Source organism: Chrysemys picta, chromosome 1 (assembly GCF_011386835.1).
Source record: "Chrysemys picta bellii isolate R12L10 chromosome 1, ASM1138683v2, whole genome shotgun sequence".
NCBI lineage: Eukaryota > Metazoa > Chordata > Testudines > Emydidae > Chrysemys > Chrysemys picta.
The window spans coordinates 244,165,284-244,190,386 of NC_088791.1; the positions used below are offsets into that span (position 1 = coordinate 244,165,284).

Sequence of the window (25,103 nt, forward strand, 5' to 3'; positions counted from 1 at the left end):
CAGCCCAGACAGTCTGGCATACCCTGGCTTCTTGTGCCCTACTCTCAAGTGGGCAGAACGTCATTATTTCGTCCCCTCCAAAAGGACTGACTTCCTTTTTACCCACCGCCTCCTAACTCTCTTGTAGTCCACATGGTGATTGAACACACCAGACAGCAGCATTTTAAATCTACTTCCCCGTCCTCTCCCCAATCGTGCCACCAAGAAGTTAGACCTGCTAGACCACAAGACCTACTCTTCTCCGGGCCTCCAATTCCAAATTGAAAGCTACCAGGCCATCCTGGCCACGTGCGACTTTCTCTTGTACTTGAGGTTCACAGACTTCAAAGCCTTCCTCCTTCTGGAGAAGCAGCAGGACTTCCACCAGTTTCTGGATGAAGGCAAGTTGGTTGCCCAGGTGACTCTCCAGGCGGTGGTTGATGCTGCTGATACTGCATCCTGCTTTCTGGCCTCGGGAGTTGTCCTCTGCCATGATTCCTGGCTACAATCTAGCAGATTTCTGAAGGTGGTTCAGACTACGCTTGAGAACTTCCCCTTCCATAACAGCAAACTGTGTAGAGACAAGACTGATGAGTCCCCATCCTCCCTTAATGACTCTCATGCCATCCTCCCATTATTGGGTATATAGCCTCAGCCGCAACCCACAGGCAGCAGAGATCATCCTTCAGATCCCGCCCTTGTGCCACCTATCAGCCATATCCTCAGTGTCCCCCAGAACCTTCTCAGTATCACCAGCCTGCTGCCTGTGCTGCTTCTGCTGTCCCACAACCATCCTCTAAACAGTCCTTTTGACTGTTTCCCCGAGACTCGTGAATCCTCCTCCCAACCCCCACTCCAATTGTTTTTCAGGTGTCATCTTGCTCTTTTCGCACATGTGATTACCTCAGATCACTGGGTGCTGGACATTGTTCATCAGGACTACCTCATAGAATTTCTCTCCTTCTCTCCCCATTATCGTCCCATGGAGCTTTCGGGAGGTCCCTCCCAATACCATCTTCTTCAAGAGGAATCGTGTGCCCTCCTCCACAAGGGTGCCATACAACCTGTTCCACAGCACTACCACGGCCGTGGTTTCTACTCCCCTTACTTCCTTGTACCAAAAAAGGGAGGAGGTCTCTATCCCATTTTGGATCTTCAGTTGCTGAACAAATTCATCCACAGATTCTGCTTCCGGATGGTCACGCTCCCCATCATCATCCAGTCACTTCCCCCTGCGTCCTGGTCCGCGGCTCTCGATATGAAGGATATCCTTCATATCCTTATTTCCATGTGGACAGCCACCCTGCTCATGGCAAATTCCTTGGCTTCATGGTGGGCTCTTCACACTACTAATTCTGGGTCCTCCCTTTTGGGATTGCCACCGTCCCCTGTGTCTTTACGAAGGTTTTCACTGTTGTGGCAGCCCACATGCGTCACCTGGATCGCTCTGTGTTTCCCTATCTGGACGACTGGCTCCTTGGGTCACCATCCTGAGCCCACCTTCTCACCACCATGTGGACCCTATGCACGCTCCTTGACACCTTGGGGATCTGTATCAACGAAGAAAAATCGGTCCTCACCCCTACTCGCATGCTTGCTTTCATAGAGGCTCACCTGAACTCTGTTGCAGCCCAAGCCTTTCTTCCCTCAGACCCTTTCGCTGCTCTCACCGTTCTTGTTGCGTGGCTTCATCGTTGTCCACACACCTGAGTCCGTCAGTGCCTCTCCTTCCTTGGCCATATGGCGGCCTGCACCTCCATCACGCCATATGCCTGCCTCTATATGCGTTGCCTTCAACTGTGGCTCCACTCTGTCTACAATCCTCACTCAGTCAGACAGCCTCGGCAAACCAATCTTGATCCCTTTCTCTGTCCTCGCCTCTCACCTGGTTGTGCAGCCCATCAGCGGTCTTAGCCAGCGTCCCTTTCACATACACCCCTACCCCATACCACCCTCACCATGGATGCCTCACTCATTGGCTGGGGCGCTCATCTGGACGGTCACACAGCTCAGGGCCTCTAGTCGCTTAGGGAGGCGTAGATGCACATCAGCATCCTAGAACTCTGCGCTGTCTGTCTTCCCTGCCGAGGTCTCCTACTCTTCCTCCAATTGCAGCATGTTCAGTTACTGTCCAACAACATGACTGTGGTTGTCTATATCAACAAGCAGGGTGGAGCCAGATCCTCCTCCCTATGCAAGGAGACTTGGTACCTCCAGGACAGGATCACTGTGCATGTTGTTCACCTCCCAGGCACCAGTGACTCCTTGGCAGACATTCTCGGCCGTTCCTTCCATGTCAGCCAAGAGTGGGAACTCCACGACCCCACTCTCTGCTATCTCTTCCAGGGAATGCTGCACTGGGACTTCTTTTCGACCCTGGATAACTACAAACTTCCCCTCTTTTTCTCCAGGGGTGCTCTCAGCCCGGGCCCTCCTCCCATGGATCACCGACCTCTGTTATGCCTTTCCATCTGTCCCTTTGCTTCCCCAAGTCCTGCACAAGGTCTGCTGTGACCGGGCAATGCTCATTCTAATTGCCCTCTCCTGGCCTCGCCAGTATTGGTACACAGATCTCCTTCACCTCTCTGTTCACCCACCAGTCTGTCTTCTGGTCCTCCCGAATCTCCTCATGTAAGCACGCAGCTGCCTGCGTCACCCCAGCCTGGGCCCTCTCCATCTCACAGCCTGGTATTTGGATGGAGTTCATGCATAGATGACTCCTGCTCTGCCCCCATCCATGACCTCCTTACACAGAGCCGATGCCCATCCACTCAGGCCTGTTATCAGGCCAAGTGGCATTGTTTCACTATGTGGGCACGCCATCACCATCACTCCATCGACTCCACTTCTACTCCTGTTCTCCTAGACCACCTCTGCCAGTTGGGCCTCTCCCACTCCTCCATCCATGTGCACCTGATGACTATTAGCGTTTTTCTTCCCCCTGTGGATGGCTCCTATGTCTTCACGCACCCAACCACCTCCCACATCCTCTGTGGCCTTCTCAACGCTTTCCCCACTGTGCATAAATCTACCCGCTCCTGGGACCTCAACCTTGTTCTCTCTGCCCTCACTAAGCCAACCTTTGAACACCTGGCAATCTGCTCCCTCGCCCACCTCTCCATAAAGTGATCTTTCTTGTGGCCATTACCTCTGCATGGTGAGTTAGCGAACTTGCAGCCATGATGGCAGATTCACCATCTTCCACAGAGACAAGATGTCCCTCCACCTCTATCCCAAGTTCCTACCCAAGGTGGCCTCCCCGTTTCACCTTAACTAGTGCATGCACCTCCTGATCTTTTACGCTAAACCATACACCTCTCCCAGTGAGCATGCATTCCAGGCTCTCAATGTTCGCTGGGCATTGGCTTTTTATCTCCAGTGCACCTGCGCCTTCTGAACATCTTCTCTTCATCGCCATCGTGAAGTGCTGCCGGGGTCGTGCCCTCTCTTCACAGTGACTCTCCAAGTCGATCACCCATTGCATCATGGACTGCTATATGGTCTCCTAAGTCACCCCCCGCTCTCAGAGTAACGGCCCACTCTGCCCGGGCATATACTGCAATATCGGCCTTTCTGGCAGATGTTCCCTAGAATGACATTTGTAAGACAGCCACTTGGGCTTCTGTTCACACCTTTTCCACCCATTACACCATCACCCCCGCCTCGGCGTTGGATGCTTCTGTCAGCCAGGCCGTCCTTCAGACTGTCTCTTCTGGTAAGACCTCGCGCCCACCTCCGTTTGGAATCCACATAGTGACCATCACTCGAAGAAGAAAAGAAGGTTACTTACCGTAACTGGAGGTTCTTTGAGATCCATGGTCCCTATCTGGATTCCAATCTCACGCTCCAGTTCCCTCTTATCAGGAAGCAGAGGAGCCCGGAGCAGAGAGGATGGAGCCTCTTACAGCCTCTTAGAGCCTCAGACGCACCACATGGTCAACATATGACGCACGTGCAGGTCAATGGACACTACTATGAACAGTTCTGACGCATGGCGCACATGCGTACCCACATTTGGAATCCAGATAGGGACCACACATATCGAAGAACCTCCAGTTATGGTAAGTAACCTTCTCTTACATATGCAAATTAGATTGCTTGGATTAAGGTTTTATGGCTCTGATTTATGAGATAAGGTTCTTTAGGCCTCTGGGGTGGAAGTTGAGGATAACAGAGGCTAGTAAACTGATTTGAAAAAAGATTGTGTATAATAGTATTGTTCAAATGATGAATAGAATTATCTGCTGTGTTAGACATTGCTAGTTTCAAATATAACGAACGCATTGTGCAGCGTCTGCATTCATTATGCTCAACTCCTCTCTTTGCTAGGTTTCAGAGTAGCAGCCGTATTAGTCTGTATCCGCAAAAAGAACAGGCGTACTTGTGGCACCTTAGAGACTAACAAATTTATTAGAGCATAAGCTTTCGTGCATCCGAAGAATTGGGCTGTAGTCCACGAAAGCTTATGCTCTAATAAATTTGTTAGTCTCTAAGGTGCCACAAGTACTCCTGTTCTCTTTGCTAGGTGCATGTAAATAAGTTCAGTAAAGTTAATCATTGGCAAGTGTCACAATGCCTGCATGTGCAATATATTGCAACCGCAGGCTATTCAAAAATTAAAAGAAGAAGAAGCTGTTTCCAGTTTTATATTAACTTTCTTTCCACCGCACCGGAAATAAATGGGTGTGACCCTTTCATCTCTCAAAAGTGGCTCTCTTTTAGTTGATTTGAAGAGATAAGAAATATGTTTTGATGCAGTTGCAGATGACTCTGAGTTATATGCTCACCAAGCGTAAATTTCACAGAACTAGCTTGTGTAAGAGAACCAGGTAAATAGAACCAGTTAGTGACCAGATCTTTCATTGTGACAAGACTTCTGTCTGTCCAGATTTGTACTCAAATTTCTAAGCACTGAACAGCAAGACTATAGATCTCTCCTTTTTTAATTTTATTTTTCTGGTTTATTTTTTTACTTTTTACAAGCTAGACTGAAGCATGGTGTGTAATGAGGAGCACCTGTTCTTGATAAGAAATTTCCATTGTTTCAAAATAGTATACTTGAATTTTATGTCTGAAGAATGCTCTGTCTTGGAAATGAAAACCAGGTGCTAAAGTCCTCATTACGTACCTGTCCATTATCCTAGGGAGAGCCCCTTCCTAACTGTCCACCAGTGCTGCTGTGAGGGGACTCCAAGCTTCTGATGCTCTGAAATCCGAGGGTGTTTCAAGCTCCTGGAGCCTGAACGGAGTCCAGCCACTGCCCTAATCTTGGGGTCTCTAGGGACACTCACATAGTGTAGACCTATCTGGCACCCCTCCAAGTGTCAGAACCTCCTGTCCAGACACTAGCCTGTCTGGACGCAGCGCTTCACCCTTCAGATTCCCTGGTACTTAAACATGCCCCTTTCCCAGAGCTCCACCAAGGGTGTGGCGCTTCTGGTTACAGTTTAACTCTCTATATGGGGCACATGGTAGTTGTGAAGCAGTCAAAACACACACTTTACCCAGTCTTAACACCTTTGTGCTCTTAAGTACAGATCATACAAAACAATAAGTATCTGAAACTGCAATATCCCTCATTTTCTATCTCACTGTTATCTTGTGAGCTCTTGGGTAACCATCTTGAGTCCAGAAAGATAGGGAGGCAGGGTGTCACATGGTGAATGATCTCTCCCTCGTGTACTGGAGAAAATGGACCCCAGAGCAGACTGGCCTCTGCCCTTTTAAAACCTTTAACCCCCATGTGTCAGGTGGCACCCTTGCCATTTACTCCATATGAGCACAAACTCTGTCAGTTGACTTTGTTGCCAAGTGGACTTCCCCCTGCTTACCCTGTTTTTCTGGACAAGGACCAATCTTTTGTCTACAGTGAATAGATTTCCAACGATTGGGTGTTCAAGAGTCATTATTGTTCTTTTGCCACCAGCCATGGAGACCATACAGACCAGAGAGAGAGAGAAGGCAAAAGTCTGCACGTTCCAAATGGAGTTTGTAGCCTGACAGGTGCAAAGGTTCATAATCTTGCGCAGATTTCATAAATTGTATAGACTTATGCCCAATTCATCACAGTACCATGTAAAAATATTTAACTAAAGGGAAAACACATCCATTGGCAGGATCTGAATGTGTTGAGGTGCTATTCCTCTTCCTTAAGAGAAACAGGAAAGCTAACATCGTGCCATTTGAAGATGTTTTGCAGTTTCTTAGCAATTGGGAAACATCTTATTCTTATCTATTAAATTGTACATTTGGAGACCAACCAGACCTCTGCAAGATGCCCAGCATCTCTAATTCCATAATGAAGTGTGTTACAGCTTGTGTGCCTGCACCCTCAACAGGCTGGATTTGTTATGTTACAGACCTGTTGTATATGATGTAGGCTATATAGTAAGACCTCTTGTGCATCCCAAATTATGCCCCAATATTTTATTTTGTTGGTGCAGCTCAGCTATGAAATAGCTAGGGACTGGAAGCGGAGTCCTCATCTAATCAAATGACCCGTCCAAGACAGACTGTTATCTCAGGCTGGTGAGCTCCAACAGGAGAAAATGTTTGGCTATGGTTGCACACCTATGGTAAACTATGGTCCAGTTTCAAAGTCTCTGATGGCGGTGGCAGTGCTAATTATGGGAATTCTGAAAACAAAATGGAATGTTCGAATATCAATCATTTTCCTGTCCATACTAGAGATGCTCTTTGTTTCTTTGTGGAGCTCTCGTGCCTGAGTTCTGGACAAAACACTGTATCAGTGGCTCTCTTCTGATATTCTGAAAGTCAGGAAGGAGTTTGCCCCCTTTGTCTCTTCCCTAGTTTTCTCTCACTCGCACAGCTGAATTGATTTAACTGTTTTTCTCAGAAGAGGGAGCTGCATGTGGGTGACCCCTGAGCAACTCTCTGCTTAACTAGTTTGTTTCCACTGCCAGGCACCAAAGTTTGGGAAAGAAGACATGCAGACAAAAATAGTTTAGATCCCTATAGTGAGCCAAGTTTCTGTGGTCAACGATATTTATAAAGTGCCTTCCATTATATTTTATTAAGTGGAAGTTTCTGCTTAAAAAGTGGAAGTAAAATCCTAGTGAGGCAAATAGAAAGGAGCATAAACGCTGCCAAATTAAGTGCAAGAATGTAATAAGAAAAGCCAAAGAGGAGTTTGAAGAACGACTAGCCAAAAACTCCAAAGGTAATAACAAAATGTTTTTTAAGTATATCAGAAGCAGGAAGCCTGCTAAACAACCAGTGGGGCCCCTGGATGATCAAGATACAAAAAGGAGCGCTTAAAGACGATAAAGTCATTGCGGAGAAACTAAATGGATTCTTTGCTTCAGTCTTCACGGCTGAGGATGTTAGGGAGATTCCTAAACCTGAGCCGGCTTTTGTAGGTGACAAATCTGAGGAACTGTCACAGATTGAAGTGTCACTAGAGGAGGTTTTGGAATTAATTGATAAACTTAACAGTAACAAGTCACTGGGGCCAGATGGCATTCACCCAAGAGTTCTGAAAGAACTCAAATGTGAAGTTGCGGAACTATTAACTAAGGTTTGTAACCTGTCCTTTAAATCGGCTTCTATACCCAATGACTGGAAGTTAGCTAATGTAACGCCAATATTTAAAAAGGGCTCTAGAGGTGATCCCGGCAATTACAGACTGGTAAGTCTAATGTCGGTACTGGGCAAATTAGTCTCATAGAGTCATAGACTCATAGACTTTAAGGTCAGAAGGGACCATTATGATCATCTGGTCTGACCTCCCGCATGATGCAGGCCACAAAGCCGTCCCTACCCTTTCCCTTGACTCTGCTGTTGAAGTCCCCAAATCCTGTGGCTTAGAGACTTCAATTAGCAGAGAATCCTCCTGCTAGCGATCCCTGCCCCATGCTGCGGAGGAAGGCGAAAAACCTCCAGGGCCTCTGCCAATCTACCTTGGAGGAAAATTCCTTCCCGACCCCAAATATGGCGATCAGTAAAACCCCGAGCACGTAGGCAAGATTCTCCAGCCTGACCCTCATTAGCCATTATACTATTTACCTGCCATGGCACGCTGTTCCTTTGACTAAAGTCATGTTATCCCATTAAACCATTCCCTCCATAAACTTATCTAGCTTAATCTTAAAACCAGACAGGTCCTTCGCCCCCACTGTTTCCCTCAGAAGGCTGTTCCAATATTTCACCCCTCTGACGGTCAGAAACCTTCGTCTAATTTCAAGCCTAAACTTCCCCACGGCCAGTTTATATCCATTAGTTCTCGTGTCCACATTAGTACTGAGCTGGAATAATTCCTCTCCCTCCCTGGTATTTATCCCTCTGATATATTTAAAGAGAGCAATCATATCCCCCCTCAGCCTTCGTTTGGTCAGGCTAAACAACCCGAGCTCCTCTAGTCTCCTTTCATACGACAGGTTTTTCATTCCTCTGATCATCCTAGTGGCCCTTCTCTGTACCCGTTCCAGTTTGAGTTCATCTTTTTTAAACATGGGAGACCAGAACTGCACACAGTACTCCAAATGAGGTCTCACCAGTGCCTTGTACAACGGACGCAGCACCTCCTTATCCCTACTAGATATACCTCGCCTAATGCATCCCAAGACCGCATTGACTTTTTTCACCGCCATGTCACATTATCGACTCATAGTCATCCTGCGGTCTACCAGGACCCCGAGGTCTTTCTCCTCCTCCGTTACTTCTAACCGATGCGTCCCCAGCTTGTAACTAAAATTGTTGTTAGTCATCCCTAAATGCATCACCTTACACTTTTCACTATTAAATTTCATCCTATTTCTGATACTCCAATTCACAAGGTCATTCAAGTCTCCCTGCAGAATATCCCTATCCTCCTCCGAATTGGCAATACCTCCCAGCTTTGTGTCATCCGCAAACTTTATCAGCCCACTCCTACAATCGGTTCCGAGGTCAGTAATAAATAGATTAAACAAAATGGGTCCCAAAACCGAACCTTGAGGAACTCCACTGGTGACCTCCCTCCAACCTGACAGTTCACCCTTCAATACGACCCTCTGCAGTCTCCCCATTAACCAGTTCCTTATCCACCTCTGGATTTTCATATCAATCCCCATCTTTTCCAGTTTAACCAGCAATTCCTCGTGCAGTACAGTATCAAACGCTTTACTGAAATCAAGGTATATTAGGTCCACCGCATTTCCCTTATCTAATAAGTCCGTTACTTTCTCGAAGAAGGAGATCAGATTGGTTTGGCACGATCTGCCTTTGGTAAAACCATGTTGTAATTTGTCACAATTGCCATTGACCTCAAGGCCCTCAACTACTTTCTCCTTCAGAATTTTCTCCAGGACCTTGCACACTACAGATGTTAAACTAACACGCCTGTAGTTACCCGGGTCATTTTTTTCCCCTCTCTTGAAAATAGGAACCACATTAGCTATTCTCCAATCTAATGGAACAACCCCCGAGTTTACAGATTCATTAAAAATTATCGATAAGGGGCCTGCTATTTCTCGCGCCAATTCCTTCAATATTCTCGGATGAAGATCATCCTGTCCGCCCGACTTAGTCCCATTAAGGTGTTCAAGTTTGGTTTCTACCTCGGATACTGTAATCCTCCCTCCTGTATTCCCCTCTGTCACGCTGCTAATATTCCTAATCCCTTCATTGGCCTCATTGAACACCGATGCAAAATATTCATTTAGATATTGTGCCATGCCTAGATTATCCTTAATCTCCTCTCCAGCTATAGTCTTCAGCGGTCCCACTTCTTCTTTCTTTGCTTTCTTCCTATTTATATGGCTGTAAAACCTCTTACTATTGCTTTTAATTCCCCTCGCAAGGACCAACTCTACACGGCTTTTGGCCTTTCTCACTCTATCCCTACATGCTCTGACCTCACTAAGGTAAGTTTCCTTACTGATCCCTCCCCTCTTCCACTCTTTGTACGCTTTCTGTTTTTTCCTAATCGCCCCTTTGAGACGGTCGCTCATCCAGCTCGGTCTAAATCTCTTGCTTACTAACCTTTTTCCCTTTTTTGGGATACAGGCCTCCGACAGCTCTTGCAGCTTTAACTTAAAATAATCCCAGGCTTCTTCTGCCTTTAGATCCATTAATATGTTTGCCCAATCCACTTCCCTTACCAGTCCTCTTAGTTGGTTAAAATTAGCCTTTTTAAAATTATAAACCCTAGTCTTTGATTTAATTCTGTTACTCCTTCCATTTAGTTTAAACCGAATTAGCTCATGATCACTGGAGCCCAAGTTGTCCCCTACAACCACTTCCTCAACGAGGTCCTCACTACTCACCAAAACCAAATCCAAATTGGCCTCCCCCCTCCTCGGTTCAGCTACCACTTGATGAAGGAATTGATCAGCAAGCACATCTAGGAACATCTGAGCCCTATTATTGCTACTAGCATTTGTTCCCCAATCTATATCTGGGAAGTTAAAGTCCCCCATAATTACACAGTTCCTATTAGTATTAACTTCCCTAAACACATTAAATAGTTCTTTATCCATATCCTAGTTGAAACAATAGTTAAGAATAAAATTGTCCGACACATAGAAAAACAAACTGTTGAGCAATAGTCAACATGGTTTCTGTAAAGTGAAATCATGTCTTACTAATCTATTAGAGTCCTTTGAAGGGGTCAACAAACATGTGGAAAAGGGGGATCCAGTGGACATAATGTACTTAGATTTCCAGAAAGCCTTTGACAAGGTCCCTCACCAAAGGCTCTTAAGTAAAGTAAGTTGTCATGGGATAAAAGGGAAGGTCCTTTCATGGATTGAGAACCGGTTAAAAGACCAGGAACAAAGGGTAGGAATTAATGGTAAATTCTTAGAATGGAGAGGGGTAACTAGTGATGTTCCCCAAGGGTCAGTCCTCGGACCAATCCTATTCAACTTATTTATAAATGCTCTGGAGAAAGGGGTAAACAGTGAGGTGGCGAAGTTTGCAGATGATACTGAACTGCTGAAGATAGTTAAGACCAAAGCAGACTGTGATGAACTTCAAAAAGCTCTCAAAAAACTAAGTGATTGGGCAACAAAATGGCAAATGAAATTTAATGTGGATAAATGTAAAGTAGTGCACGTTGGAAAAAATAACCCCAACTATACATACAATATGATGGGGGCTAATTTAGCTACAACAAGTCAGGAAAAAGATCTTGGAGTCATCGTGGATAGTTCTCTGAAGATGTCCGCGCAGTGTGCAGAGGCGGTCAAAGAAGCAAACAGGATGTTAGGGATCATTAAAAAGGGGATAGAGAATAAGACTGAGAATATATTATTGCCCTTATATAAATCGATGGTACGCCCACATCTCGAATACTGCGTACAGATGTGGTCTCCTCATCTCAAAAAAGATATACTGGCACTAGAAGAGGTTCAGAAAAGGGCAACTAAAATGACTAGGGGGTTAGAACGGGTCCCATATGAGGAGAGATTAAAGAGGCTAGGACTCTTCAGTTTGGAAAAGAGGAGGCTAAGGAGGGATATGATAGAGGTATATAAAATCATGAGTGATGTGGAGAAAGTGGATATGGAAAAGTTGTTTACTTATTCCCATAATACAAGAACTAGGGGTCACCAAATGAAATTGATAGGCAGCAGGTTTAAAACAAATACAAGGAAGTTCTTCACGCAGTGCACAGTCAACTTGTGGAACTCCTTACCTGAGAAGGTTGTGAAGGCTAGGACTATAACAGGGTTTAAAAGAGAACTGGATAAATTCATGGTGGTTAAGTCCATTAATGGCTATTAGCCAGGATGGGTAAGGAATGGTGTCCCTAGCCTCTGTTTGTCAGATGATGGAGATGGATGGCAGGAGAGAGATCACTTGATCATTGCCTGTTGGTCCACTCCCTCTGGGGCACCTGGCATTAGCCACTGTCGGTAGACAGGATACTGGGCTAGATAGACCTTTGGTCTGACCCGGTACGGCTGTTCTTATGCTATGTTCTTATGTTCTAAGAACACCAGAAATTGAAGGGACAACTTGTCAGTGCAGTCTAGCCCCAAATATCTGCCTTGCCTAAAAATGAAGTATGAAGGCTTTTGGAAAATTAATTAAATTGTACAATTACAGCTGAATCTCCCAAATAGCATCTGTAATAAGGCATTCAACAGATAAATTCTAAATGTGCTTTTTAAAAAAATTCTTTAGGTTCTAATTGCTGTCACAGCACAGAATATGGTACCCTGGAACGTCAAAAGTACCAGTAATTTCTCTCTGTCCAGTGGGTCTGGCCCATAATAGGGGTATTAAGTAGTGGTTTAAAGGTATATTGAAAGATTCTGGAAACCTGTCAATATTTTATATTCCAAGAGGGTAGACTGTGCATGCCTTTTTTACTATATATTTAGGGAGGAAGGATGAGTCCAGTATTTAGTGTGCTAGACAGGGAATCGGAAGACCGAGGTTCAGTTCCCCACTCCAGCGCAGACTTCTTGTATGACTTTAGACAAGTTGCTTAGTCTCCCTGCACCTCAGTTTTACAAATCGGGATAATAGTACTCCCCTACCACACAGAGTTGTTGGAGGATTATATCTATTAAAGATTGTGAGGTGTGGTTACTGTGATGATGGAGGTCATATAAGTACATAAGAGGAGAGAGAGATTTAGAAACTTTTTCAAAACTGCTACTTACATGAATCCTTAGCCATTTGTTCTGTAACTCCAGCAGTTTCTGGGGACAGGCACATCCCAGAAAGATGCTCACCAGGGTTTCAAAGCAGTCAGGAGCCAAACAATAGCACATAGCAGATTCTAAAAATCACTTTTGGAAAGGCAAGTATGAAATAACTTGTTCTGAGTCTCTCTCTCTCCTTGTGTTTGGATAGTTGAAAAGCCCTATTATTATTAAGTTTTCTATTATAGCGTCTTTAATCTCCTGGAGTATTTCGCATCCCCATCACCATCCTGGTCAGGTTATCAGTAACACATCCCTATTGCTATAATAAATCAGGGGTCGGCAACTTTTCGTAAGTGGTGTGCCGAGTCTTCATTTATTCACTTTAATTTAAGGTTTCGCATGCCAGTAATACATTTTAACGTTTTTAGAAGGTCTCTTTTTGTAAGTCTATAATATATAACTAAACTATTGTTGTATGTAAAGTAAATAAGGTTTTTAAAACGTTTAAGAAGCTTCATTTAAAATTAAATTAAAATGCAGAGCCCCCCCCGGACCGGTGGCCAGGACCCAGGCAGTGTGAGTGCCACTGAAAATCAGCTCGCGTGCCGCCTTCGGCACACATGCCATAGGTTGCCTACCCCTGTGCTATATTCTTATTATTCAAGCATGTAGTTTCTATCCATAGAGATTGTATGGTACAGTTTGATTCATTTAAGATTCTTACCTTATTTGACGCTATGCTTTCTTTCATGTGTAGTGCCACTCCCCCACCAGCATGGCCTACACTGTCATTCCTATATATTTTGTACCCTTGTACAGCATTACTGTGTTCCACTGATTATCATAGTTCCACCAAGTTTCTGTGATGCCTGTTATACCAATAGCCTCATTTAATACCAGGCACTCAAGTTCACCCATTTTAGTATTTAGATTTCTTGCATTTATATACAAGTACTTAAAAAAATTGTCACTTTTTAGCTGTCTGCCATTATGTGAGGTAATCGCATGGGACTTTTTCATCGACTGTTCTCTTTTCAGTTCCTACCTGTACTTTATCAACTTCCATCCTAGTAAGCAGGAAAGGATATAGAAAATCTCCGTTAATAGAGCCTTCTCTAAAGGATCTCTCTGTCCGAACCATGTGCTCACCTGCATCTGTCGGCTTTCCCCCAGCCCTTAGTTTAAAAACTGCTCTACAACCTTTTTAATTTTACATGCCAGCAATCTGGTTCCATTTTGGTTTAGGTAGAGCCCATTATTTCTGTATTGGCTCCTCCTTTCCCAAAAGGTTCCCGAGTTCCTAAACCCCTCCTCCCTCCACCATCGTCTCATCCACACATTGAGACCCTGCAGTTCTGCCTGTCTAACTGCCCCTGTACTTGGAACTGGAAACATTTCAGAGAATATTACCATGGAGGTCCTGGACTTCAATCTTTTACCTAGCAGCCTAAATTTGGCGTCTAGGATGGGTGGGCAAACTTTTTGGCCCAAGGGCCACATCTGGGTATGGAAATTTTATGGCAGGCCGTGAATGCTTCATGAAATTGGGGGTTGTGGTGCGGGGGTTGGGGGTGAGGGCTCCAGTTGAGGGTGCTGGCTCTGGAGATGAGAAGGTTGCTTTGGGCTGGGACCGAGGGGCTCAGAGGGCAGGAGGGGGATCAGTGCTAGGGCAGGGGGTTGGGGCTCGGAGGGTCAGGGGTCCAGGCTCCGGGTGGTGCTTACCTCAAGCAGCTCCCAGAAGCAGCGGCATGTCCCCGCTCTGGCTCCTGCGTGGCCAGGCGGCTCTGCGTGCTGCCCCATCCGCAGGTGCCTCCCCTGCAGCTCCCATTGGCCGTGGTTCCTAGCCAATGGGAGCAGTGGGAGCAGCACTTGGGGCCAGGGACAGTGTGCGGAGTCCCCTGGCTGCCCCTACACGTAGGAGCCGGAGGGGGGACATGTCGCTGCTTCCGGGAGCTATGCGGAGCCAAAGCACGGAGTGGGGCAAGCCCCGGACCCTGCTCCCCGGCGGAAGCTTGAGGGCCGGATTAAAACATCTGAAGGGCCATAGTTTGCCCACCTCTGCTCTAGGATCTCTGTCCTACCTTTCCCTATGTCCATTGGTATATGTACCATGACCACTGGCTCCTTCAAGCACTACACATAAGCCTATCTAGGTGTCTGAAGAGATCTGCATGGAATCCCCCATAACTATTACCTCTCTCTTCCTAATAACTGGGGTTCCCTCCCGTAGACAGGTATCCTCAGTGTGAGAGGATACCATGATATCATCTGAAGGGAGGGAGCCAACTATGGAATCATTTCCCTCCTCTACACTTTGATGTTCTTCTTCCCTGAGACTTCCATCCTCCTCAACAGCACAGAGGCTCTCAGACTCAGGGTGAGACCACTCTACTGTACCCTGACAAAGTCTTCTCTATGTACATTGATCGGTCTCCCTGAGCTCCTCCAGTCCAGCCATTCTGGTCTCCAGAGCCCGTACTCAGTCTATGAGGGCCACAAGCTCCTTGCACCAAATGCACACATACACCACCTGCCCACAAGGCAGGTAATCATGCATGTTGCAGTTAGTGCAATAAACTAGATAGCCCTCACTCTGCTGCTAGGCATATGTCAGAATCCTTTGTCCACAAGAGCCCAGGTGTGGTCCAGAGGTTTTTCCTGTACATCAATGATTTTTAACTCTTGCCTTAACAATCACAGTAGGTAAAAGCAAAATGCAGTTCCATGTTTGAGGTAGCTTAGACATTTTATAGTCTAAGCTTGACCATTGTATGTTAGGAGCCAAATTCTGTATAGCACATAATCTTACCTAGAAAAATCCACTGGTAATTGTCCCTCTGATATTTAACTCTGAAAAATGCATGATGGTTCTGGGGATGTTTATTATGGGGTATCACCATTTCATTTCAGCTGGTAGAAGAAGCCCAAGCTAGTAGGGCTCAGCTTGGCAATATAAGATCATTTATAGGATAAGCTGTGGTTTGTGTGTTTTTTTTCCCTTTTTTACACACTGTGTTTAAAATTAAACCACAAATTTGCAACTGCTGGAAACATAAGATGCATAAGTAGCATTTATATAATTTTGGTTGCTTTACATCTGTCTTTTGATATATCTCAGTCTGTAGTAACTAACGGTTACATTTCCGGCTGAATTAAAATGGGCAATGAAAGATTTTCCCTGAGTCACTTAAAAACAGTACCTTATTCTATTTTTTGCTTTACAAGTTTATGGAAGTTGGTCTGTCCTTTAGAGGAAAAACTAAAGTTATTTAGTTCTAATAATATAAAGTAAAATTCTGCCTTTGAATAATTACACACAATTCCTATTGTGTTATCCAGTGAGAGCTGTGCACCTGTAAACAGCAGCAGAATTTGATCATTTAAATAATTTAATGACTCTTTACAAAGAGTGGTTATACAGTGTAATATTTTGTACTCTTTTAGCAATACCACTATTTTTTTACTTCCACAGCTCTGAATATTACTGTTTTCTATTTGCGTCCTGTCATCGTTGCTGCTGCTTCCCTACAAGAAGCTCAGTCTGCTGACTATTTTTTTGAATGAAGAATTGAGACACGAGACCCAGTTGGTCTCATTATGGCGTTCCAGACCATTCCATTGTTTGTGAAAAATGAAGTGCTGATCAGCAGTTAAATGAATGTGTTCCATTTCCACCTGTTCAGCAGAAACAGTATTTCTAAATGTTGGTAAAGGGTATATTAGTAAATGTACTGGTTTCCAGGAACAGAGTGGACTGGAATATTTTCTGTACAAATGTATTCAGTGACTAATATAATCAACTTCAGAACTGTCCAAGCCTCTAAATTTCCATGTATAATTGTTCACTGAATAGAACTTGAGAGGAAGGATAGACTTGTGGCGACGTCACTGGACAGGGACGTGGAATATCTGAATTTCGTTCCTGGCTCTGTTACAAATATTCTGTGTCAACTTGAGCAAGACAGTTAGTTAATTTCTCAGTGCCTTAATTCCTACTCTGTAAAAGGAGGATAAATGCCTCTTTTCTTCCACGCTTTCTGTCTGGTCTATATTGACTCTAGGGGCTGTCTTTGTTTGTGCACCTAGTACAACTGGGCCTCTCAATACTACCATCCTAATAATAGCACGTCCTTTGTCTATGCATTGTCAGGAGACAGGCAAGATGACAACTTTCTGATTCTTTAGTGGCTTAAATATATTTTTAAACTGGTGATTTACACCCCTTTTTAACTATTAAATGGCTGGATTATAACATGAATTTTAAACATAAATTGCTGTCTTCTCTTTAAAAGAAATGCATTATCCAGTACTCTGCAGGCCAGCCGAATGGCAATGCTCATGAGTCAATTCATTCAGATGGGTCCTTGTGTTTTGCTTCAGGGCATAATTGACATGGGGAAAAGCATTCTGTTTACACAGGAACTGTATCTCTGAATTAAATATCCAGGCATATTAGCACAGCTTCACATTAAGGTACACACCCACACCTGAGCTTGGTAACTGGAAGTAATGAGGTATTCTGGGAATAATCACAGGACTGCCAGTTTAAGTGATGCCATGACCTCTGAGCTGCTGTTCAAAGGCTTGTCGCTCTTCAAATGTCTGACTTTCTCTAATTCTTTAGAAAAGAAAAACAAGGAAGAGCTAATACAACGTTTGGGGTCTTTCCTTCTTAAAGAGACTGTAGTTTAGTTTATTAAAATTTCATAGAAGTGGGGGAAATATGTAAATTGCCATTAACTTTGAGTCAACTATTTAAAGTTAAAAATTTCTAAAATAGGAAACTGCCATCTTCTTTGTGGAATTCAGACTTTTTGATGTTTTGAACCATCACAGTAAGTTAAACCTCTCATTCCATTCATGTTCACGTGCACATTTTGAAGAATTCTGTTCTTTCTGTTCAGAGACCAATCTCAGCAGTGCCTGAGGTTACCAGAAATGTTTCTGTAAAAACATCAACTAAACATATTGAGATTTTCTGTGAAAGGGACATGTTCTCTAGTACTCTTAATTCCTTTAAAGATAACTTATTGCTGTTTGTTGTTGCTATTAATTTGTACTGAGGTAGCACATAAAGCACCAACAAAGGATTGTGGCCTGACTCTGCTACACACTGTACAAGCACATGGCAAAGCAGCAGCCTCTACCCTCGAGAGCTCGCAATCTAAATTGTGACAAACCACAACATGAAACAAATGGGGAAGGGAGAACAAGGTAATAGTAAAACAAGAAAACTGTCATACAAGAAGCTCATTACTTGTATAGCCATTGTCATCTATGTGTTTTATAGGCACTGTGTCACAATTGAGTCTTAAGGAAGGATTTTAAAGGAGGTTAAAGTAATGGCTTTGCAGATTTTTGCAGGAATTTTTTCCTGCTAATAAGGGTTGGCTTGGGGTTGGGAGACACTTCTGTACTTTCTGAGGGAGAAACTGATTGGAGGATGTTGATATTGAAGGTTGGGTACTTGACAGAGTGAGGGAGGGATCCACGTCACAATAGATCAGGTAGGTAAAGTGAGGCTAACATGTGAAGGGCCTTAAAGACAAAGACAAGAAGCTTCTATTTGTGGAGTAAGAGGAGCCAGTGGGTTAGGAAGCAAGAAGGGGGATGAGTGTCAGAATGATGATCCATGAAGATTTTAGCAGCAGCAGCAGAAGCTTCTTGAAGGACGGGCATGTTTGTAGGCATTGGGGTCAAAGAGGGGGGAGGTTGCAGTAGTCATAATGGAAGGTGAGGTCCTGAGCACAATTTTTAGTGGTGTGGACAGAGAGACAAGATCAAATCTTGGAGGGCTCATGAAGGACAAAGCAACAAGATTTCAATACAGCCTGGATGTGTGAATCAAGAGAAGGTCTGAGTCAAAGATGACTCCAAGTTTACAGGCCTGACGAACTAAGAGGGAGGACGGTGGTGGTCTCCATGATAATGAAGAATGGAGTGAGAGGAAGGTTTTTGGAGATGAAAAATCAAGTGCTCAGTTTTGGCCATGTTGAATTCAAATTGATGACTGGCCAGTTACGTGATGTCAGCAAGACAGGCCAAATCATACAACATTTTCGACTTTATTGTTCACACGGTAAAGACAGCCGCTGAATTTTCTTCAATAAAACCATAGGCTCATGTTTAAAGACATAGTAATGGTTACTGAGATGAGTGCTTTCTTATATGATTATATATTATATGAAAGTACATTTTTGGCCTGAGTTACGGTACTGTATAACTAACATTGTGACTGTAATGACTGGAAAACTTTGTGGTGATAGATGATTTAAAAACTACTAATGTGCTTGGCCTTTGTATTTTTGTTTAGTTTCCCTGCCTAGTACCTCTTCTTCTTTTGCAATTTATAATAGATTGCACATGCAGGTCCATAATTTTGAAAACATAGGGTTTAGGCATATCCAGTTATCATACATTAATGTGATATTATTCTTGACTGGTGAGGTGCAGAATCTGTGCTTAAACTTTAAAACATTAAAATTAGATAAAGCTGCAATGAAATATTTTTAGTGTCAGGTTAGTCACTCAAACCAGAGAATCTGTATTGCTCAATTACTATAATATACAGAGGTAAAGTAAGGGACAGATTTTTATGGACTGAAGTTGAATTAGGAGGTTTGCCGGCTGATTTCACTTGACTAGTAAAAAATATTGCTGAGACTGTATACCTATTTAGTTAACTAATAATTAAACTATTTTTGAAATTGCAGATGGTGACAGACTTGCCTGTTTTTAAGCTGAAATGTTGTGGTTGGCTATATAATGCTGTAATTTTCATGTGGCATTATGTCATTCTGTATTTCAGGGAAAGGTACACCTAGAGCTGAGACTGAGTGAAGTTATAACAGATACTGGTGTCATTTGCCATAAGCTTGCAACACGGTAAGATCTGAAATGTAACTATAGAAGGATAACGGTAACTTGACAATGATTTGCACTTTTTAAAATTAGTAAAAATACTGTGTTATGAAGGAATATGTCAAATGGAAACAGTTTATAATACAGCATTTTTAAAAATTACTTTAAAGAACCAAATCACTTATTAAAATTGAATATTTTTGAGCTCTAAACTTTAAATCGCCTACTTCTTTATTTGAGATTTGCTCATCAATTTATAGGTTGCATTATGTTTTTTCCTGAAAAGACCCAAATATATATTAGGTGGTTGTCTCTATTACTTTAAAATTTAAACAATCACTTATCCCAACTGTAGGTGCAGTATAAATATTAGAAACACCACAAAGGATATCATAAATGTCCTTGTACTTTAATAGGATTATAACCGCCAAGTGCCTTCACAACATAACCTGCATAGTGACAGATCGTTACATAACGTGTATCGTGATCAAAAGTCCATCAGCAATTATAACAGCAAACTCACAATCAGCTACCCCAGTTCTCACCAACTTCTCCCTGGAAAAACCCAGAAGAAATGAGTTTTGCAATAAATGCTCTGAGGCTAATAAGTTTGAGTTCTGTCAGACCCCAAAGCAAGTGAGTGGAGTGAGTTCCAAAATCCCTCTTAGATTATATTTACACTGGACCTGAAGGTGTAGTTTCTAGCTCAGGTAGATATACCTGCAATAGTTCAATCAAAGCTAGTGCCCTAAAAATAAAAGAGTAGCTACAATGGGCAGGGCTAGCTGCCCCAAGTATGATCCCATCTGAAACCCTAGCTATGAACGCGGGCAGCTAGCATGTCCTGTCGCTTGGGCCACTTTGACTACATTTCTTTGTTTAGTGCACTAGCTCTGATTGAGACTGGAAATTATACCTCCAGCTCCCTAGAATACCCACAGAGAGCCCTTGTGAGTAATTCCCTGCGTTTTAAACCCAGGGACTGCTAGCTTGAATGCCTCTCCGGATTCCAGCTGCTGCAGTATCACTCAGAGAAGCAATCTTTCAAATAGTCAGGGCCCAAACCACTTATGCTGTTGATGCTGTGAGAACTTTTTAGTGATAGCATCCGAGATCTTAACTGTCGTTATATTAGGGCAAACACAGATAATGAAAGAAACGCCAACTCCCTGCTTCCACTTAAGCCTGGATTTTTTTTTTTTAATAACTTTGCTGAAACCAGTCTTGTTGGGTTAATGGCCCAAATAAATGATTCATTTTATTGACATGAGAAAGGAGAGTGGTCTCTTCTTTAAACCTCTCAAATGTGTTTCGATGCTTACTTTTCCTGAGGCGGAACTAAAGTGTGGTAGGATGGATTTTAAAAGGGCTGGCTCCATAACAAGTCTTTTTCCCAAGGAGGAAAAGCTCTTAACAAAATTAGCTGGCTTGAATGTGTATTTAGCAGAATATTTTTATCCTGTTTCAATGTTTTTCTCTTCATTTGCTCCCTCCTTTTCTCACTTTTCAGTCCAACATGCAGCCTGCTTTCATCAGCTTATTCTCTTCCAGTCACCCTTGTCTTGTTTCCCCATTCACCCATTATTTACTTTTTTCACTTGGAGCTATAATCACAGATTCAATATTAATTAACCTAATGATTTGATTTAAAAGGCCCCGTTTATACTTTAGCTGTCAACCAGACTTATTACCGAACAGTGAAATGGTTGGCTTGAAATGTTAGTAACCATGGCAGCTGGGTGTTTTGCCCTTGCCAGGAGCCTAGGGCTAGCACATGGCTATCATCCTGTAAACATGCTGTAACAATGTTCTTTGCAACATAGACAGGACCTTACTCATGCCTGAGTGACCAGATTGGTTAATCCTTGTCCTTCCCAGCGCGGTCAGTAATAGGACATCCCAGAGTACGCTGCCCTAGGTGCTGCTATTGCCTTTTAGTGCATGTCTTTTGGCAATCAGACCTCTGCTGAGGGACTATGGGATAGCTGCCCAGATTTGCCCCCGCTTCCCCAATACATGGGTACAAACATGGTGAGGCAGCGATGTGTAAACTGACTGACACAGCTAGGTGCTTTGCATCAGATTTCTCTTCCATTCATCAGTGAAATCGGACCTTTAACATTGTAACAAGGTTACAATGGGAAATTGGTCATTGCCTTTCTACTTATTGTTCAGGTCTTGTACTACCAAGAAGCTGTATGTATGTGATGTATAAGCAGCAGCATCTTACATGCCAACAGGGGTATGGAATTTCCTTTCTAATATTCATCTGAGTGGACAAGTTTTAAAACCCTATTCAAATCTTTGTTTATGTGACCTTGGATTTAAGACTATTGCTTTTATTGGACACTGAAAATATTTTAAATTGGTTTGTGAAGCATTCTGTAACCTTGATTCTCAAGGTATTGTTCAATAAATTGTATGTATTAGCTCAACATTCAGAAATCTTTAGTTCCTAACCTCTGAGCCCTTGATAACAGATCACAGCTCCCATGACCCATACTACAATTTTAAAACCCACTGGCCCTCAAAACAAAACCTGTAAATAGGAATCTAAGGAAAGTTTTATTCTACTGATGGTCCTTCCCACTCTCCTGCTATTTGCTCTGTAACCGATCTGAGCATGCCATCCGTGCTCTGGCTGAGCCTTGGAAGTGCCCCAGTATGTTGTTCACTACTGTGAGTGAGCATGGAGGTTTGGAGTTTAGAAGGGGAGGCAGTGAAGATGAGCATGTGGATAAAACACTTAAAATCCTTTGGTACAGTTTATGATGGCCGAACATGTCATTAGAGGAGGGAAAGAAAGCAAGTGCAGAAGGAAAGGAGAGATGATTAGATCAGAAACAACACTGCAAAATAGTCTGGAATTTTTCATGCAGTATCTTTTTAAATGATTGTTTTAGCTAGATATATAAAGCCCTTGCAGATTCCTGCTATGTGACTTTTCCACCAGCTGACTCCTCGCTCACTCAGGCACAATTTGATTCTAGCCATATAAGGAGAGAACACAGTAATTGCTTAACAAAGAAATCTCCTCCTATGATCTGTGTAGATGGAAAATGCCAGAGGAAGGACGATGGAGAGGGAAGGGAGGGTGGAACCTTCCTTTTATGAAATAGTTCATGAATGAAAAGTAGAGACTCAATGAAATAGAAGAATGGAACTACCATTATAGATCTGTCAAGGCTCTTGGCTTTGTTATGAATAGGACATGGAAGTGCTTAAAGCAAGGTTGAGATTGTACTTTTAGTCAGCAAATAAGATAAAGCTCTCATATGTGAAAGAGAACCTAAAATGATTACATCTGGCATTTTTAAGCAAATCACATTTTAAAGCTTTTCTCATGCCTTTTATTTCTTTTATTTCAGCTTTTTCTGTAGTGCTAATCATTTTGTATTATCCCTACACATGCTGTACAGTATTCTGCAATAGCCAGACTCTGTGAGATCAGATTGACACTCCAGGCTTTCTCATTTAACTCTTCATTTCCTGGCTTTTGTGGATTTAATTGAAACGCCAATGTTGTTTAACAGGATTGCTTGTAGTTTATTATTTTTAACAGTAGTATTTAGAAAATAGAAACTGTCCTGAAATAACTGGTTGGAGCTATTCTATAAATACTCCTATATACTACATAGACCAGAACAATCCAGATTTTCAGTTTCCCAGGAGACGAAAGGCTGCATCCAGTGGGCCAAATTTTCAAAAACATTTGTGATGTGAGCAAACTTTCTGTACCCCCAACAGTGCCTGTTGTCAAAAGACAAATACATGTTTGTGCCGGCAGACTGAAAATTAGGCTTGGCCAGAGACCTGATGCACCCTTTTTACCCACTGAGACATACCCACTGGCACGAGGAAATAAAGATCAGTCTCTTGTCAACACACCTCATGTCCGTCCCCTGTTACACTTGCCTTCTGCCTTTGTGCGCATTGCCACTGCCGCCACCTCTAGTTTTCCCGGGCCTGAAAGCAGCTGGGGCCTTGGTCTGCTGGAACACACCATGAGCATCAAGCTGGACAGGTGCATTTTATCTAAATAAAATGTCAATGAAATGGATCATTAGAAGTGCTATGCACTGAATATTTAAACAGTAGGGAAAGAAAATAAAACCCATAAAGCACTTTAGGCTTTCTTAGCTTCTGCAAAGGAAACAAAGAAAACGTGTAACTTCTCCCCTGGAAGCATTCAGTGCTGTCATTTAGCCCTAAACCACTAAGCTGTTGTGGTTTATCAGCGTTCGGTGGTGGCTCTGGCAACTGCCACCACACAATCTCCCAGGCTGGATCTCTGTCCCAGAGATTAGAAGGAGAAGCATTAGTGGATTAGAAAAATACAGATTCAGACACTGTGCTAGGCTGGCGGTGTCCCCAGTCACTTCCCCTCTAAATGAATAAGAACTCTAACTTATGCTCCCATGCTGCTCTAGGGAGTTATTCATCACCCCACTGTGGACTTGCAGTGGGCTCTGAAGGAACTGGCTTTGTTTGAGGGAGTTTTCAGCCAGCATCTTGCTCCCTCCTAATCCAACCCTCAGAGACCTAAACCATAGGCTCATCCTATAAAGAGAGTGTGAGGCTGCAGCCCATTCAGCTATGACTCTGGCCTGAGTGCATAGTGCAGACTCACTCCCCCAATGAAAAATAAAACATGCATAAGGCTGTGTGGCCTGCTCCGTTCATGTCACATTAATATGTACTAACTACTGTTGTACACATATTGCACAGCACTGTATGCCAGGCAAAAAGTGTGTGCGCGCGCAGTAGATCCTGGCATTCCTCACTCCCTTTCCCTCCCCTTCAAAAATCTCTGGCCCCCTCCCCCCCCCCACACACAGTCCCTGTTCCTCAGCACACATTTAGTTGCCGTTTTTTCCCTGTTGGCAGTGGCTGGCCCAGTGGCCGTCAAAAGGAGGATTGGAGAACTTCTTTTTGTCTACCTGTCCAGAACTTTGAGGCGCATGTGTGCAACCAAGTCCCATAAGCACATCCTATTCTGTTCTGGAAAAAGGTGGTGTGCACTTGTCCCTGAGGCTATGCCTCTTCACCACTACTTAGTGTGCACAGGTGTCTGGCTGCATGCAGAGCCTCTTTGAAAATCCCATATGCCAACACCTCTTGTTTGCTTCAGGAAATACAGAGGCTATAGGACTCAGTATATGATACTCCAGTTTGGTCCAAGTGGCCTTTCTCCTTGATCAAACAGTTCAATGTCGCATTCTGGGACCTGGAGTTATGTCCATCTGCATCTTAATAGAGGAGGGGGGCAGTAGGTTCCATTGTAGACATACATGAGCCTCACTTTGGCCACACCAGTAGAGACAGTCAAAAGTAATACTTCTGACTTCAAAGGTTCCAATGGGAATTAGGCATTTAAGTCTCATTGAAGCTGGATGGGAGCTAGTTTCCCAGCTCCCTTTGGCTTCTTTGAAAATCCCAGCCCATGTCTGTAATTATTTATTTAAATGTCTGTATTTATTCAGCGTTCCCAGATTGCTCCTTCAAGTGTTAACATTCATCATGCCTTGTCTCTTAAGTTAAAAAAGCCTGAAAACATCTGTTCTTGGAAAGCTTTTTCTTCTGCTTCTTTTGTTCTTTTCCAACAACAAATTTGTACAGCTGAGTTGTAGCTCATGAAGTGTGTTTATAAATGACAATGCTGAC

The 25,103-nt window shown here is 43.5% G+C and overlaps 1 protein-coding gene across 3 annotated transcripts in view; it reads left to right on the forward strand.

Moving 5' to 3' along the window:
• Window positions 1-25,103, forward strand: part of RASA3 (RAS p21 protein activator 3) — a 270,976-nt gene that overhangs the window by 175,847 nt on the left and 70,026 nt on the right. For all 3 annotated transcript variants that reach the window (XM_005295914.5, XM_005295912.3, XM_065580990.1), the window contains one exon: window positions 19,387-19,463. In XM_005295914.5, coding sequence (XP_005295971.1) covers window positions 19,387-19,463 — 77 coding nt within the window. The remainder of the gene's footprint in view (window positions 1-19,386; window positions 19,464-25,103) is intronic.